Below are 18,761 nucleotides of genomic sequence, written 5' to 3'. Positions count from 1 at the left end.
AAGGCGTTTGCTTTGCACGCGGCCGACCCGGGTTTGATTCCTCCTTCCCTCTTGGAGAGCCCAGCAAGCTACCGAGAGTATCCTGTCCCCACAGCAGAGCCTGGCAAGCTACCATGGCGGATTCAATATGCCAAAAACAGTAACAACAGGTCTCACAATGGAGACGTCACTGGTGCCCGCTTGAGCAAATCGATGAACAACACTGCTAGTGCTGTAGTAACAATGCTATCATTGTTACAAATGATATGCCTTAGTTTATTAGGACTTGTTCTAAATTTACACATTTTCTTATCAAATTAGTTAACATCACTCAGACATAAAGTTAGAACTGTGAAAAGTGTAAATTTGTGTTCAAGAAAATGGAACCATTCTGACTTAAATATTTAATTTGATGTTTGAAGTATCTTGAGTTGAAGATAATTCTGACAATCTTGAGGCAATCTTACACTGATACTAAATTGAGTCTTTTAATAGTGAAACATTTTATACCAAGATAATTTCTTTTCTTTTTTAAGCGGAATCACAGTGAGATACACAGTTACAAAGCTGTTCATGGTTGGGTTTCAGTCATACAATGTTCCCAAACTCATCCCTCTACCAGTGTACATTTCCCACCACCAGTGTGCCCAGTTTTTCTCCTCCCATCATCCTCAGCCCCAGTCTGTGTTTATGGCAGGCAGTTTCTCTCTCTCTCTCTCTCTCTCTCTCTCTCTCTCTCTCTCTCTCTCTCTCTTCTCTCCCCCCCCCTTTTGATACTGAGAGGTTGCCAAGATAATTGGTTACTTATGTAATTACACTAAATATTGCAACATTGGTTATTTAAGCATAACTTTAAGGATATGTATTTTTGCTTCTTTTTAAATGTTCTCTACATAAGCTCTTTTAATAATGTTGATAAATGTCCTCATTTACAAAGGTGCCACAGTTATGAAGAGGCTCTTTACTCTGTATGTCTACTTTTTATATGTGTCCTCTTAAGGACTCTTCCAGCAATTTCTATGGTTTCAACACAGAGTTTGGAGGTTGCTCCTGGCTGTGTCTGGGGCCATACATGTCAGGAACTGAGCAATCTCCCTAGCCCCTTACCTATATCTAATTTTTGCCTTCTGGCTTCCTTTTCTCTAGTTAGCTTTCTAACCCTTCCGAATTCTTTACCAGGGAGGCAGTTTGGGTAATACTTTAAGATTTTGCAGGCAAAATGGCTAAACTTCCAGGGATATGTAGTGTAATTTTATGAAAATTCATTTTGTTTGTTTTGTTTGTGCTTGCCTTTGCAAACAACTGACCTGGGTTAGATCCTTAGCACTGCATATGTTCTTCCAAGAACAATCAGGAGTGACCCCTGGGCACAGCCAGGAGTAAACCCTGAATACTGTTTGGTATGACCCATCACTCCCACTCCCAAAATAAAAGAAAAATAAAATGTCTTAACTGATTAAAAAGGAAATGAGTATAAAAGGCTTTAGAAGAGCTAAGGCATCCCAGAGTAATTACTTCCTCCTTGGGCCAGAGACATAGTACAGTGGATAAGATACTTTCTTTGCATACCATGGACCAAGGTAAGCCTCAGCAATGCATGTGAGCATTGATGAGTGATTCCTACTGCAGAGCCAGGAGAAAGCCCTGAGCACAGCCAGGTGTCATCCAAAAACAACAAAAAGAGATTACTTTATCCATTAATGGAAAGAAAAATATAGATAAATATATACATTTTTGGTCTGTTAAGACTTTGTGAAAAACAAATGTTTAACTTCCTTAACATAGATGACCAATAATGTGAGTATTCTAACTTTTTAAACACTGAAAACTGATAATTCTGGGTAATTCTTTAAATTTTAGGAAATTGTGTATCCCAAAATTGAGCAAACTCCCTTGTCAATTTTATTCAGAGATCTTGAATTGTGAACAAATTGTGAACAAATATAAAGCCTTTTGCCATTTATAGAATTGTTCTAATGTCTGTTCAGAGAAGTTGGGGTAGCGGGGGGCTGGGAGTTGACATTTTAGAGTACAAACTAACGTGGAACTGAAGACAAAATTGCAGATCTTGTGAAAAAAACAGGACACTTAGAGGGCCCCAAGTCATAGTAATGCTCGAGGGGAACTATCTGAGATGCCAGGGATTGAGTCAGGGTAGGCTAAGTGCAAGGCAAGTGCCTCAACCCCTACTATCTCTCAGGCCTGGTTCCCTCTTCTTAATTTACTTTTCAAAAAGTTATTAAGGATCTGCAAAGATAATTCAACTGGTTGAGGACAGACTTTGTATGACTAAACCCTGGTTTGATCCCTAGCACCCCATGATAACCCCTGTGCCTCTCACTGCTGGCAGCAATCCACAAGCAAAAACAGCCTATAGGAAGAGCCCATCCCCACATACAGCTGGTGGGTGATATGATCCTTCAGAAGGGGCCATGCCCAGAGAAGTTCAGGGTTTACTCCTGACTGCACTTAGGAATCACTCCTGGCAGGGATAGAGCCCGGGTCAGCCACGTGCAAGGCAAATGCCCTGCCCACAGTACTGTATTGTTGCTCTGGCCCAGAATAAAATATTTTTGTAAAGCCTTCAAGGTGCTTATGAGGCATGAGAGCTATCAACCCACATCTGAGCAAAGCTAATTTACAAATCCAAGGGGGGTAAATGATTTTTACTAGAAAACTTCTTGGCTGAAAGTAGTCAATAGGATAAGAAGACTGTCCAAAGAATTTGCTGTCAGTGACTGAAGGGAAAAAAAGAAAACTAAAAATAACTGAGCTGAATTCAATCCCTTGCTAGCAATTTATTTTAGACATTGTGTTCATTAAAATTAATAATATATATTGCATTTACATCAGAAACAAGATTTAGGAAGTGGGTTTTTTTGTTTTTTTTTTTTTTTTTTTTTTTTTTTTTTTTTGCTTTTTGCGTCACACCTGGCCATGCACAGGGGTTATTCCTGGCTCGATAGGGCGTTTGCCTTGCATACAGCCAACATGGCCGACCCGAGTTCGATTCCTCCGCCCTGCTACCGAGAGTATCTCGCCCGCACGGCAGAGCCTGGCAAGCTCCCCGTGATGTATTCGATATGCCAAACACAGTAACAACAAAGTCTCCAATGGAGACGTTACTGGGCCCGCTCGAGCAGATCGATGAACAACGGAAGGACAGTGACAGTGACAGTGACTGCACTCAGGAATTACTCCTGGCAGTGCTCAGGGGACCATACGGGATGCTGGGAATCAAACCCAGGTCGGCCACGTGCAAGGCAAACGCCTTACCTACTGTGCAATTGCTCCAGCTCCGGAAGTGTTTTTCAAAATTTTTTTGTTACTGTTATTTCACTCCTACTCTCCATTCCCTAAGCAAAAATTAAAAAAAATAATTAACTCTCTAGTGTTAGGCAAAGTAGGCTTGTAGCTTGGTGGGTATGGCTCTCTCAGCAAGAGAAGCTGCCCAGCTGCATTCTTCCAGCTTTGGTTGGATTAAAGTGGAATCTCCCACAGAGATAAGGACCCCAGATCCTTGGCCAGACAGTTCTGGCCAGTGGAGATTGTATAAAAGGTAAAGGTAAAGGCCCTCCCGTTGATCGTCGATTTGCTCGAGCGGGCCCAGTAACGTCTCCATTGGAGACTTTGTTGTTACTGTGTCTGGCATATCCAATACTCTCGGTAGCTTGCCGGACTCTCCGAGAGGGGCGGAGGAATCGAACTCGGGTCGGCCATGTTGGCCGCTTGTAAGGCGAACGCCCTACCCGCTGTGCTATCGCTCCTAGAACCTATTTTGACCCCTACCCTCCTTGATCTTCATTATCTGCTGAAATACACCATCTCGGGCTGGCAAGAGAGCTTGTATTCTCTTATGTACATCTCCGTCCTTCTTGGAGAGCCCGTAAACTACTGAGAGTATCTCGCCCACATGGCAAAGCCTGGCAAGCTACTCGTGACATATTCGATATGCCAAAAACAATAACAAGTTTCACAATGGAGATGCTACTGGGCCTGCTCAAGAAAATTGATGAACAACGGGAGGACCGTGCAGTGCTACTCAAATTTGCAATGTAGTTAGTTACCTGATTCAGAGAGAATCTGAAGGTGGACTAATGGTAAACCCAAAGAATTCAATCGACTAATTAAGTGTCCAATCAACCTATGGAGCTAATCTGAATGGATCTCCCTTAAGTTAAACCATAGGAACAAATACCCATTCCACAGTTGTCAAGCTTATTCCTAAGTAGAAGCTTTTAGAAAATTCTTCCACTGTCATAATTATTTTTACTGCAGACCTAATTTCAATCTCCACCAGGTGTTTTTTTTTTTTCATTATCCTCTGCACGGGCTTTAGAGTACCAATCCCTAAGGCAGTCTAACTAGAAGAGCTATTTTTGGAATCCATGAATATTTCTGGTATGAGTGATCTACCCACTTATTCCAAAAGGAATTAACCTGTTCAGAGGATTGGAGACTGCAGCATCACACTGCTGGAAATTTTCTGAGTGATTTTGCTCAGTTTTAACAAGACGTTGTGTTTGGGTCCAGCACCACCACCAAGAAAAACTAAGAGATGGGTCAAAGAGATCATAGAGCAGGCAAGGCGCTTCTTTGCTTTGCACATGGCCGACACAGTTTCAGTCCCCAGCACTGAATATGGTCTTCTGAGCTCCTCCAGGAGAGATCCCCAAGCACATAATTAGGAGTAAGCCCTGAACACAGCCAGATGTGACCCAAAAACCAAAACAAAATCAAATAAAAAAGCAGATGAGGAGAGCTTAAAAAGACTTGCAATGTTTAATTCAATGGAAAAGATACTACATCCTACCAGGGTCTTCCCAGCCAAACCTGCCCTTCGACCTCCTCAGAAACAGCAAAGATAACACTCAATTTGGACAGATAATAGTCTTAAATCTAGTCTATTGTAGTGTGGAGAAATCAAAACTGTGTTTTGTTAATTATTTCACCCCCTTCTTCCTGTCAACCAATGCCAAGGAATCTTGTAATTTGCATAATCAGTTAAGTACATTGTGCTTATTGCAAAATCTAAAAAACGAGTAAAGAAATACCATGAATTTATAGAAAACCAGTTACTACTGAACGAGTGCAAACAGTGAGAGAATGCTGGCTGCAAGAACCAAGGATTTGATTTACTTTCAGCTTAGAGATTTTCTCAATACATGACCTCAGGCAGGTATTTTCCTTTTCTCTGCCTGAGTTCTCACATTTATGAAAAGAAAGGTATCACTTTCCTAATTGAGTTAATAAGATTAAACAAGATATTCCATCGAGGTGCCTGACACGAGGCTGGCACAGAGTTCACAGCCAACAGAGTCCTTGTATCCAATGAACTTGATTGTTCCGAAGGTCAGCGATGCAATACCGCGTCCCATTCACACTCCACTCAGCCTATTATTAGGCTTTAATCACAGCAGCAAGCACATTTTAACAGGAAGTGGACACTCTTTTTTTTTTTTTTTTGTTAATCTTTTTGTTGTATTTTGGAGCCACATGTGTTGGGAGCTCAGGCGCTACCTTAACTCTGCTCCGGATCAATTCTGGCAGTGCTGAGGGGACCATATGTCTCTGGGGATTTTATTCAAGCTTCTGCATGCAAAACATGGCCTAGTTCGTTTAAGGATCTCTTTGACCTCTTTTGTTATTCTTTCAGATGAATCAGGTTAGGGATAAGACAATCAAACAACTGTTTTGAAATATCCCTAACTTCTTTAACTAAATCTTTACAGAAAGCATGATAGTCCAGGGATCATGGAACTTCCTTTCATGTGTCTGGCCATGATTCCATATAGCCCTCTGTGAGTATCACCACGAGTGACCCCTGAGTTAAGAGTCAGAAGTAGCTTCTGAGTACTACTGGGTGTGACTCGAAATCCATCCTCCCAAAAAAACAGCACTCATTAAGATCTATACCATTTGACCAAATTTATATTTTCAATGAACACTAATTCCTCTTAAAATACTACCTTCAAATTGCAATGGGGTATGCCCTATTTCTTATTTTCTAATGTTTGGGGGAACAGCTCCATATTTACTTTATCCCTTAGTCTGACTTCATCATCTTTTCTTCTGTTTTTGTCAAAGGCGGTGTCCACTGAGGTAGTACATTCCTAGACAAAGAACTCTAGGACTTTCTCTGTTGGTGTTTTCTTGTTATTGTTCCAGGTGGAGGGTGAAAATTAGACCCAGCAGTGCTCAGGGGCTACTCCTAGCAAAACACAGGGGAATATATGTGTGCAGAGGGTAAAACCAGGGACAGTCACATGCAAGACTTAATCCCTGTACTATGCTATCTTTAGGAACTTTGTTAAAGAATCCAAGCCTGAGGTCTTGCTTCTTCATGATCCATAATACCAACTGAAGTTGTCAGTATGGTGAAACCAAACCAATCAGCAGGTTTATCTGCTGTTTTTCTAGACCTTTCACCGCACACGAATCTGGGACTATTCCCTCCTGTGAGGTTCACAATTCCTTTCCCAGCTTTGTGACTATCAATGATTTTAAATTTGCCAGTGTGCCATATTGTCACAGTTAGAAACCAGATGACAACTCTGGAGTGTGGCCTAATAAGAACCTGGCCTTTGCCTCCCATTGCTGATGCTTAAACTTTTCTCCCTCGCAACTTCTTTCCATCCAGGAGCTGTTTACACAAACCCAGGCATATAGGTACATATAAAGCAAACATTTACTGATAGTAAGTCATAAAGAAATGTATTTTAAATCAGATGTTTAAGAGGTTTTTAGTTTTAAAAATCTCTGGGGCTGGAGCAATAGTACAGTGGGTAAGGTGACTGCCAAGAGTAAGCCCTGCGCACAGATGGGTGTGATTCAAAAACAACAAACAAAAAATTCCACATTTAGTTTCACCATTTTATAGACAGTTGTAGGCCACCGTTGAAGAAGCTGGAACTTGGAAATGAAGAGATAGTAGAGCAGATATGGAGTTTACCTTGCCCAGGTTTGATCTCTGACACCTTATACTGTTCTCTAAGCCCCCCAGGAGTGATTCTTGAGTGCAGGGTCAGGAGTAAATCCTGAGCACCACTGGGGGTGGCAAAAAAAAAAAACAAAACAAAACAGAGAACATCAGCTAGGACATTCATGTGAGCCATTAGGACAGCCCAGAACAATCATGCAAAGAGCTTGATTCCAAGGCTAGAATGAGAGCTCGAGGTCTAGGACACAGGTTTGCATGCAGAAATCCTGGGTCTGACCCCCTGAACCACATGGTCTCCTGAGTGCCACCATGGCAACCCTCAAGTATGACAGTGTGTGTCCCTCAATCTCTCCTACCCAACAAGAAACAGCTTGACTTCATAGCCTTGATCCTGATTAATTGTATCAGCTTCTAATTTCATAGAAAAAAAATAGAGTTGCAGGCTTTCAGCAGCTGATATCTAGTTTCTAATGTCTTCAGTTCCCATTCATCATGATGTTTCTGAACTCCGTAGCTAACAAAGCACAAGATTAAAAACAAGTCAGAGCCTCTGAAGACTCTGTCAATACGATATTTTTTCTTTCTTTTGGTTCTGTTATCGCCAGGGCCACCTGGTGATATTCAGGGTCTACTCACAGCAGTGCTGGGCCACCTTCCACATGCAAACGTGTGCTGGAGCCTGAATATTGAAAATCACTTTCTTTGAGGCAAAAGCCTTTCCTTTCTAATGCTCCACGGTGCACCTCACTGCACAAAGAGGTGGAAAGCACTGACTCGGGGATGAAACCTACTGGCTCAGATTCTGGTTCTGGCATTTAATGAATAACCTTGGGCAAATTGCTTGAATTCTCCATTCTGTCTCCTTATCTGCAAAACTGAGCTAACAGCACTATCTGAAGTTATTTTAAGGATAATGAAATTGAAAGTTTGGGCCTGGGAGATAGTTCAAAGGGTTGAGCACATGTTTTGCATGCAGGAATCATGATTCATTCCCTAGCACTATCTGGTCCCCCAAGCACTGGCAAGAGTAGCCCTTTAGCATGGCTGCAGGTGGCCCAAAATCCAAGGAAAAGAAAGGAAATTGCAAGTTGAATACTTAGAATAGCAACTGAGATGTATGTAGTGCACACTCGAGAAAGGTCACAGACTGAAGAGACAGTACAGTAGGAAGGTGCTAGTCTTGCATGCAGCTGATCCAAGTTTGATCCCAGGCACCATATAAAGTCCTTGGAGTCCCGCGAGGAGTGATCCCGGAGCACAGAGCCAGGAGTAAGCTCTGAGCACAACTGGATGTTGCCCAAAACCAAAAGAATTAGAAACGTAAAAATAAAACGCTGCCAATTTGACATCAATATTAGAGCACTTCACAAACATTTCTATTTCTGTCTTCCAGACACATAGACTCACATGTGGCAGGATTGCATTTGCCAATCCCCTTTAAAGTTAAGAACGGTCCCAGACCAGGAGCCAGGATAGCTAATGAAATGTGTAGAAATGGAAACATCAGCACGGGTCAGGAAAGTGGTATTTGTGGTAGAACACAGGCCTTGCATGTGTTTGATCCCTAGCACAAGACTAAGCCCTCACCCCCCATACACACACATCACCAGGCATGGCCCAAGTGCTCCCTGAGCACTAGAAGCCCTAAGAAATTCCCAGTGCTCCCAACTGACAACTTAAAAATAAATAGAAATGATTATACAAGTAAGTAAATATCAGAACATAATTGGTCAAGTTAACCAGCCTACGGTGATGAGGATATTCTGAGATGGAGCTGTGAGATTAAGACCTGTGACTGAGTATCTGATTTTGTGACTGAGATGAGCAGAGCCCTTTGCTAACCCACAATGTGCCAATCGCTCAAGAGAGCTGTGAATTTCAGCTGTGTGAAAGCACTCAGATTTGGGAGTTGTTGGAGGCGATACTGACCAGCACATCATGCTTAAAATCACAGGATAGAATAGGAAATCGCATTAACAAAGGGTGCTCCAGACTTGCATGCAATATCCAAATTCCTCTGTGCAAGCTGTTAAGAAGCCAGGTGCCGGATAAGAGGGTACCACCTCTTTCTTTTGTTGGGGGAGGGATTGGGCTACACGGAGCAGTGCTCAGGGATTACTTTTGGCTCTGTATTCAGGAACTCAGGAATTAATCCTGGTGGTCCTCAGGGACTTGGGATGCCAGGGATAGAACCCAGGATTGACTGAATGCAAAGCAAACAATTTAGCCCCTTTACTCTCTCTTCAGCCCCCTCACAAATCTCTTGGTGCTCAGGTCTGTCTCTCTTCATGCTTCTTTTGTTGCTTGCTTGAGATGATTCGTGTTCTTAGCCACGACATGTGCTTTGGGAAGTAGTGGGAATTATATAAGAAGTTATATAAGAAGTTATAGTGTGGATGATGCTTCCTCCTTTGACTCATTGGCAGCACTCACTGAGGGAGGCAAAAAGAAGTGATAGGCTAGAGAGATGGTACAGCTGACAGGGCACACGCCTTGCACACGGCTGACCAGGGTTCAATCCCAACTGTGTTCAGAGACTATTCCCAGCTCTATGCTCAAAGATGAAATGCGGTTCCAGAGATTAAACCCCAGGTTAGCAAAGCAAGACACCAACCAACTCATGTTGAGTCAGAGAAATAGTACAGCAGGTAAGGCACTTGCCTTGCACAAGGCCAACCCTAGGTTCGATCCCCAGCACTAAAACCAAGAGTGATTGCTGAGCACAAACGTTGGAGTAAACCCTGAGCACCACCAGGTGTGGTTTAAGAAAAATAGAGAGAACAGAAGAACCCAGAGAAAGAGCTCTGTGGCTTAGAGCACCTCCTTCCAAGCAGCTGGTCATGAATTCAAATCCCCAGTGTCCTGTATGCATTCAGCTGCATCCTATCCACTGTTATTTGAACCTGGTGGCTCTGACGTCTGAAATTCATGGTGCCATAAGTGATTTCTGATCCCACCACAGCCAGGGGTATGTAAACACCATAAAAAGGGTGAAGCATATGGCCAGCAATTTAACGAAAGAGATATGCAAGCACCAGAGCCAGGAAGTGCAACATCTGCTGCTGAGCATTTGTGCAAGCACAACTGAAGGAGTGCAAACCTTGGAGAGCGCTGAAGCTGAGTGTGTGAGCACCACAACCTAATGTGAAACCCCAGTGAGCACCACAGCCAGGCATGTGTGTAACCGCCAACAACAACCACCAAGGGAGGGGGGTGAGGGTGAATGGTGGGGGTTATGGAAAATGCTGCAATTTCCTGAAGCATATAAAACTAAGAGGAGGATGAAGGCTAGAGTTTAATTTGGAACGTATTAAACTTGACATGTATATGGGGCATATTTCCAAGAATAGCACATGAGGGATCCAGTAGTAGATGCTTGCTTTGCTTGCCATACAAAGTGAGTACCACAATCAAGTGTAATGTGCCCCAGTCATTACAACAACAATGCAACTGGAAATAAAATAGTGCTTTTCCCTTTGGTTTTGGGTATTTAGGGCTTACTCCTGGCTCTGAACACAGGAATCACTCCTGGCAAGGTTCAGGGGACCATATGGCATATCAGGGATTGAACCTGGATTGGCTATGTGCAAGACAAGTGTCACCGCCACTTAAACACTGCCTGTGACCTATTTCTGTATTGGCTAAGAATGATTTTTAAGGGGCCAGAGAGAGAGTATAGTGGGTAGGGCACTAACCTTGCACACAAATGTTCCAGGTTCCATCCCATATGGTCTCCTGAGCACCTCCAGGAGTGATTCCTGAGTGAAGAATCAGGAGTAAACCCGAGCATTGGTGGGTGTAGCCCCCAAACAAAACACATTAAAAGAATGCCTTCTTCAGGGCTTTACACGTGCAAGAGGCCCGCCCACATCTGACGCCCAGCACCACATGGTCCCATGAGCACAGAGCTAGAAGTAGCCCCCAAGCATTGCCAGATGTGACTTCAAAACAAAGCAAACATAAATCTGCTCTTTACAGATGGAATGTAACCTAAAGCTTCAAGACATATAATTTGACAACACACACTAGCTGCGCCTAACTCCCTCTTAGAAGCTAACAAGAGCTAAACCAGAACTCTAGAGCAGTGTTCTTCAACCTTTTTCCATCTGTGGACTGATATTTAAGTTTCTGGGTGATTGGGGGAAATTTCTTGCCAGACCATTCAGAAATTTCTACTGACGGACACTGGTTTGTAGACACATAAAAAGCCTGGGGCTCTAGAGGAAGTGTGGAGCAGGTGTTAAAAAGGCAACAGCAGCTTTTGTATAAGTTCTGCTCAGGCAAACTTAGAAATTTTCTTTTAGGAAATGAGCCATCTATCCTGAAATCGCTGAGTGTCTTGCAGAATTGAGCCACATCCTGTGGTGCTCGGGATACCCCTGCCTCTGTGCTGAGGGGTTGAGCAGTTGTGTGTGCAAGAATTGAGTGGGGTTGGCCACATGAAAGGCAAGCACCTTAACCCCAGTATCTCTCTGGCTCTGGCTTATACCTTCACTATGAAGGAAATATCCCTTGTACCCAATCCAAATTCCATTTTTTTTTGTTTCACTTTTGGGCTGAGGGGAAGTCATACCTAGTGATGCTTGGACACTACTCCTTGCCCTGTGCTCAAGATCAATTCCTGCAAAACTCAGGGGAGCAGCGCTCAAACCTAGGCTGCCTGCAGGCGAAGTCCATTGAACAACCTCTCCTGTCCCTGTTTAACTATTTTTTTGGTTTATTTCTTCTTAATCTCCATTTTTCTCCCTCCCCTTTGGGAAAGAATGGAATTTCATATATCTATTTGCACATGTTTTCCGAAAGTGTAACTGTGGCATGTGACATGAATTAAATAGAGGAGTCTGGCTAAGCATTGAGCAAGCAGGACTTTCTGCCTCAGAGGCATAAAGGAATGGTTTGCTAAGCGCCCGTATTGAAGTGACAGTAAGAACAAAGCAGAACGGAAACCTGAGTGCACTGAAAGTTAAATATCAAGAAGGTAAACTTGTCCAGTAAAACAAGACTGCCTGTGAGAATGGAAAGGGATGTTTAAGGAGTTGGCCTTCAAAAGAAGGCAACACCCTACTAGAAAAGGAGATTTAAATCGTTTGTCTTTCAAAAGTATATATAAAAAATAAACAGTCTGTCTTTCATGGAAGGAAAAACCGGTTCTCAAAGAACAAAACAGACTAGCACTGAAATAAAACTGAAGGGACAGAGTTTGCATGGATAGGAGATGACTAGATGTGGCATACACAGAAATCGGGACAATTCCATTGTGTAGTAATGGCTAATATACAATGTTCGTTGGAGGTTAACTGGTCGACCGTGACCAACGTTATTAATGGGTACCTGGTAAAGCAATTCTGTGATACTCATTTTTTTCACACATCTTTTTAGAGGCCCTCCCGTTGATCGTCGATTTGCTCGAGCGGGCCCAGTAACGTCTCCATTGGAGACTTTGTTGTTACTGTGTCTGGCATATCGAATACTCTCGGTAGCTTGCCGGGCTCTCCAAGAGGGGCGGAGGAATTGAACTCGGGTCGGCCATGTTGGCCGCTTGTAAGGTGAACACCCTGCCCACTGTGCTATCACTCCAGCCCAATGATAAGAATGTAAAGGTAAAGGTAAAGGCCCTCCCGTTGATCGTCGATTTGCTCGAGTGGGCCCAGTAACATCTCCATTGGAGACTTTGTTGTTACTGTGTCTGGCATATCGAATACTCTCGGTAGCTTGCCGGGCTCTCCGAGAGGGGCGGAGGAATCGAACTCGGGTCGGCCATGTTGGCCGCTTGTAAGGCGAACGCCCTACCCGCTGTGCTAAGTCACCGAACTATAAGAACCCTAGAATTATATTATTACAAAGCTCAGACAAAGAAATTAAGAAATTTGTGCTTGGCCCAATTATACTTATTTCTCTCTGAAATAAGAGTGTTCGTGGTGCCAGGGTTGGAATGCAGGGCCTCACACATGCAAGACCTGACTGGGCTAAATTCCTGTCATGAAACACTACTAAATAATTGCCTACTTCAAATACCATCATGAGGACAGGGGAGATAGGTCAAAGGGAGCCCAGGGGTCAATCCCAACACTTGCACGGTTTCCTGAGTACCAAGCCAGGAGTAGCCCCCAAGCACCACTGGCTGTGCCCACCTCTAAATAAAACAGTCGACACCATAACCAACTGGGGCTACAGACACATCTTAGTGGCAAAAGTTCAGGCCTTCCAAGTTTGCAGCTCTGGATTCAATTCAGTTCCTGGCACCACAAAACAAAACAAAACAAAACTTTCCATTCCATACTTCCCCCAGCTTCTGGTAACAAAACAAGAAAGAAAAATAAAGTAAAACACCACCATAGAAAATTCTTCAGTTATTTACTTCCTGTTTTAATATGGAACCACAAATTTGGTGGCATTAAACAACACATGTCTTTTTTTCACCGTCTTGGAGACAGAAGTCTGAAATGACCATTCATTCCAGAGGCTCTAGGGAAACCTGTTTGCTTGTCTTTCCCAGCTTTAAGAGGAAGAAGGGGACCACATGTCTTGGCTGGTGGCCCCATCCCACCATCACAAAGAGACTTGTATCCCCATGCACCTGACTCTTCTGCCTCCTTTTCTACTCTGAGGAAGTTTGTGATTATATTAGGTTCACTTGGATAATTCAAAACAATCTCTCCATTTTATTGTTTTATATGTATTTATTCATGTTTTATTGGGGAGCACACCCAGTGGTATTCAGGGATTACTCCTGGCTCTGCTCATGGGTCACTCCTGGCAGTGCTAGGAACCATATGCAATGCTAGAAGTCAAAATAGGTAAGCACCTGTACTCTCTCTCTCTCTGGCCCTACATTGGAGGGCCTTCTCTAGGATTCTTTGAATGAACTTTTGGGGAACTTCCCTGTTCTGTGTGGGTCTCACAGTTAGAGATATATACTGTGGAGCCAGAGAGTTAGTATAGCAGGTAGGTATTTGCCTTGCACATGGCTGACCTGGGTTTAATACCTGATACCACATAGCCACAGATGGTCCCCTGAGTCCTGCTGGGAGTAATCCCTAAGCACAGAGCCAGGAGTAAGCCCTATCTTGCCAGGCATGGCCCCAAAATAAAACAAAACCCAAAAACCTCCACAGTAACTAATAAAACATATAAAATATCTCTTTGGTTGCAGAGAAATGATTTCCTAAACTTACTTTACTTTCTGTCAAAATAATAAATGTTTTTATACCTACAGACAGGAGGGGGAACAGAGTTTAATTTTTTAAACCTTTGGTCTAGGGGCCAGGGCAATAGTACAATGGGTAGAGCGTTTGCCTTGCATACAACTGCATACAACTGCCTGGGGTTCAATACTGGGCATCCGATGTGGTCCCCTGAGCACCCACCAGGTGTGACCCCAAAACAAAACAAAACAAAAATATTTGGTCTTAAATTTAATTCTTTTTGATCGAGTTCAAAAGACTATAAATAATAGCAGTAAAGGAAAAGTTTTGTTTCCAACTTTCACTCAAAAAAAAAAAAGCAAACAAAATTGAACATTGGTATTAACCCACAGGGTCATTTTAAGAAAAAAAAAATCACAAGCAATTACAGTTTTTGTTTAATTTTATTCTTTTCTTACATAAGTGTTCCAAACAAGCCACAATTCTCTTGGCAATATAGCCCCAGCAAGAGTCTCGCCAGCTTCTCCCTGGGGGATCCGCAGGGACACAGGCAAGAAAAACCAGGCTAGACACCTGTCCCCGAGGAATAAGGAAGGGCACACCTAGAGAGCAGCCCAGACAAAGGAGCCAAGTGTGGGGAAGCGGTAATTGGAGAGAAGACTGCTTTCAATCTGCTGCAGGTTTCTACCGTCAGCCTATTGCTCGAGGAAAGCAATCCAGTAGCAGGCACCAGAAATAAGAGCCAGGCTGCGCTGCATTGATTCTCCCCTTCAGGACTGCGGGTGACTCTCCCGGGAAGCCTCACGAGCTGGGTGGAGACCTTTGCTGCTGTTGGGGCGGAGGAGGGATGCGGGGGCACAACCAGTGGTACTCAGGGCTTACTCCTGGCTCTGTGATCAGGGATAAGTCCTGGTGGGCTGTGGGCATCAGATACGGGGCTGAGGACACAACTGGGTTGGCAGGGTGCCCTAACTGCTGTAATAAGACCTTTGGTTTTGTTTAGGGGCCACCGCCAAGGTGTCCTCAGGTGCTGCTCCGAGAACCAAGTGGTGCTGACGATTGAACCCCCAGCCTCCAGCATGCATAGCATTTCCTCTAGCCCCTTGAGCCAGCTTCCTTGCCCCCCCCACCCCACCTCCGGAGCCCCTAGGCACCAAAAGACCCATTTGAGATCACCTAGTATCCAGAGTGTATTTTGAGCAGCCATCCCACTCAAAGAGCTAGAGAGAAAAGGTAAACAAGGCAAACACTTTCCACGTGGTATTTCTTTGCGTTGAGTTGGGGTTTGTTATCTGTTTTTAAATCACAGTGAGGGCTGGAGCACAGCGGGTAGAGCGTTTGCCTTGCACACGGCCGACCTGGGTTCGATTCCCAGCATCCCATATGGTCCCCTGAGCATGGCCAGTAATAATTCCTGAGTGCAGAGCCAGGAGTATTCCCTGTGCATCACAGGGTGTGACCCAAAAAGCAAAAAAAAAAAAAAAAAAAAAAAAAATCACTGTGAGATACACAGTTACAAAGTTGTTCATAATTGGTTTGTGTGTGTGTGTGTGTGTGTGTTTTAAGTCCATTCCACAGTGACTTTGAGAAAGCATCGTGCATCCTCGGAGCCTAGTACAGTGCCAGACACAGCAGGCACGTCCTTAAAGAGGGAAGCAGTAACTTCTGCAGGCTGGAGCGATAGCATAGCCCGTAGGGCATTTGCATTGCACGTGGCCAACCTGGGTTGATTCCCAGCATCCCATATAGTTCCTTGAGCCTGCCAGGAGTAATGCCCTGAGCTCAGAGTCAGGAGTAAGCCCTGAGCACACCTGGTTGCTCCCAAATTAATAATAATAATAATAATAATAACAACATTGTGTGCTTTTGGATCGGATCGTTTCTTACGATGCTCTCCACAGTGCAGTGCTACTCTCACAAATGAGGGAACTGCAAAGACAACTTGATGCCAAGCGCACACGGCCACCCACACCTTTCCTACGTGGCTGCGAGGAACGAAGTTCGAAGTACCGAGTGGGACCACGGGGGACCATGGGGGTCCAGGCTGGGAGAGGCAGAGAGGGTCGGGACCCGGGGTGGGGAGCCCCAAGAGTAGGGGAGTCTGGGCTGCCCGGCTCGCGCGCCTCACCAGGTCGATGGCCACGACGTCCCGCAGCGCCACGACCCTCCGGATGGACCTGGGCGGGTTCTCGGTCAGGTAGATGAGCCGGTCGCTGAGCACCACGTATTTGAGCGCGCGCCGCTGGGTGTCGGAGACCACGACGCACGGCTCGCAGGCGCGGACGGCGTCGTAGGCGGCGGGCGGCAGGTGGCGGCGCAGGAAGGCGTCCAGGCGGCCGCTGCGGCGCGCTGGGCTGGCCATGCGGTGCCCGGCCTTGGAACCCGCGCGCGCCACAAAGCCCGGAGCCGCGGCCCGCGCCCCGCGCGCTGTGGGCGGGGAGACGGGGCCCCCGCGGGACGCTCCAGCCCGGGCGGGCCCAGGGGCCCCCGGCTGCGAGAGAAACCTGCAGAAGACGCAGTTTTCCAAGGTTTCCTTTATTTTTTTTCTCCCCCTCGTTAGAATTAACCCGATCACAGATTTCACGTTCGGTTCGGAGCTGCCTGGAGCCACTGGAGTGGTTCCCGGGTCTCCACCTGCCTCCTCCTACCGCAAGAGCTCTCTAAGAGCAAGCGGATTGCAAATGGTTTAGACACGCCTTTAAGCCTACCTGCCGGACACGCTCGGGTCCCTAGACCTCGCTTGGGTCTCGTGGACACCCCGAGCTCATTCTGCACAGAGGGAACGAGTGACCGCTGCACCTTGGAAGTGTTGAGCACGCAAACGGAGCCATGCTGGTGGCATAAGCTCCAGCCTGCCGGGGGGATGAAAGTTCTGCATGGTTCTTGGAGATGGAGAATAATTTACTGTAAATCAAGCTCATGAAATTAGAAGGGCATACCCGAGAAACCGGCCTTCAGTAACTTGTGTAAGAACATGCATTTACGTTTCAAATCCTAGAAAAGTCATTCTCTCTTCTCTCCCTGGCTGCTCACCCAGAGCTCTCCTAAGGAAAACTACTCCTAGTGCATATTTCCACAGAGAGCATTCCCCACACGCACTGTTTGACTTAAATATAGTCAAAATATTACAATAAGATATTCTGAGTGAAGCTGCATTCACATAACTTTTATTACAATCCACTGCTATAATTGTTCCATTTTATTATTGCTGCTGTTAGCCTCTTACTGGGCCTTATTTATAAATTAAACTTTGTCATAGGAAGAAACACATAAAAATATCTTAGTGTTCCGTATTACCATAGTTTCAGGCATTTGTTAGAGGGGTGGGTGTCTTGAAATGTATCCCCTCAGACTTATAGACTGCCCATACTGCCTATAACTGAATATATTGGTGTTTAGATACTGGTAACTGTTACGGGGTTTCAGTTAACCATATGTGTGTGTATGTGTGTGTGTGTGTGTGTATTCTGTATTACTATTGCTTGTTGTTCTTGTTGTTGGGCTGCTCCCAGTGACCCACAGGGGTTACTCCTGGCTCTGCACTTAGGAATCATTCTTGGCAGTGATTGGGGGACCAGATGGGATGCCAGTGATGGAACCCAGGTCTGCTATGTGCAAGGCAAGTGCCCTACCAGCTACACTATCTCTCCAGCCCCAACTGAATTGCTATTTCTAGTCTCTTTTCCTCATATGTTGGAAGCAATTGGAAATTCTTTGTGGAAAAAAAGACAAATAAAATGCATAGAACATATTGCAGACAAAGTTGCTCTAAGGGGGTGCTGAGGAGAAAAGGTCGAGGCTAGATAAGTCAATTTACAAGAACTCAGAGCAACTAACACCAGAGCAATGTTTCTTTCCTTGGAGAGACAGAATTTGGTAAGGAAAGAAGTGCCACCTGCTGACAAAATCTTAAATAACCTAGCACTTACAGTCACTCCTTGATTTGATGTCACAGCTGCATGAAAAAATACCTCAGAGGCTTGGCGATTTCCTTTAAAAAGAAATAAATACACCTCAGGTTGGAGCCCTCCAACCCCCACGCCCACCCCCATTCCAGCACAGAGTGTGTCATTTCTTTTCCTTTACTCTGGGGGGCATTCTTTCCCCGCCCTCCCCCCCGCCCCTCCCCCACCCACCCACCACCATGTCTCTTTCATTCCACATTCTTCTGAAAATTAGTGTGGTCCTTCAGTGTAACTCCTTTTACTCACACTCACACAAGACTCCTCTATCTAAATCACTCGAAACAGTGTGCTGCTTGAAACCAATAGAATGCAAAGGCCTCTCACCTGTTCCAACAGACCAGGTCACAAGAGCTTTGGAAGGCCAATGACTCCTTTAAAACATTAGAGTGTTAGGGTGGAATGCCAATTCCCAACGGAGGAGAGAAGCCTCATTTCAAGAAGCTATTTGGTGTCTCAGATTTCCAGTCCCACTTTCTAGAACTGAGAGAAGCAGAAGGATAGGATAGGAGCAAGATAAGACAGAGTACCTGATCTATCTCCCAAGCCCAGCATGGAAGAGCTTTTGGTGATGAGGGAACCAGATTTAACAAACATTAAGAAAGACATAGGGGGGGCTGAAGAGATTGTACAGCAGGTAAGGTGTTTGCCTTGCTGTGACCAAACTGAGTTCAATCCTCGAATCCCATATGTTCCCACGAGCATAGAGCCAGGAGTTAAAATACCTGAACACCG

At 44.8% G+C, this 18,761-nt stretch overlaps 1 protein-coding gene across 1 annotated transcript in view; it reads right to left on the bottom strand.

The window, feature by feature from the left end:
* The window catches only part of CUNH12orf56 (chromosome unknown C12orf56 homolog), a 77,365-nt gene extending 60,897 nt beyond the window's left edge, over nt 1-16,468 (bottom strand). The window contains exon 1 of the mRNA XM_056130808.1: nt 16,193-16,468. Within this exon, the coding sequence (XP_055986783.1) occupies nt 16,193-16,426 (234 nt within the window). The 5' untranslated portion in view covers nt 16,427-16,468. The remainder of the gene's footprint in view (nt 1-16,192) is intronic.
* Nucleotides 16,469-18,761: the final 2,293 nt, after the last annotated feature.

Source organism: Sorex fumeus, unplaced genomic scaffold (genome assembly GCF_029834395.1).
Source record: "Sorex fumeus unplaced genomic scaffold, SorFum_2.1 ptg000081l, whole genome shotgun sequence".
NCBI lineage: Eukaryota > Metazoa > Chordata > Mammalia > Eulipotyphla > Soricidae > Sorex > Sorex fumeus.
This window is presented reverse-complemented; position numbering and strand designations above follow the sequence as displayed.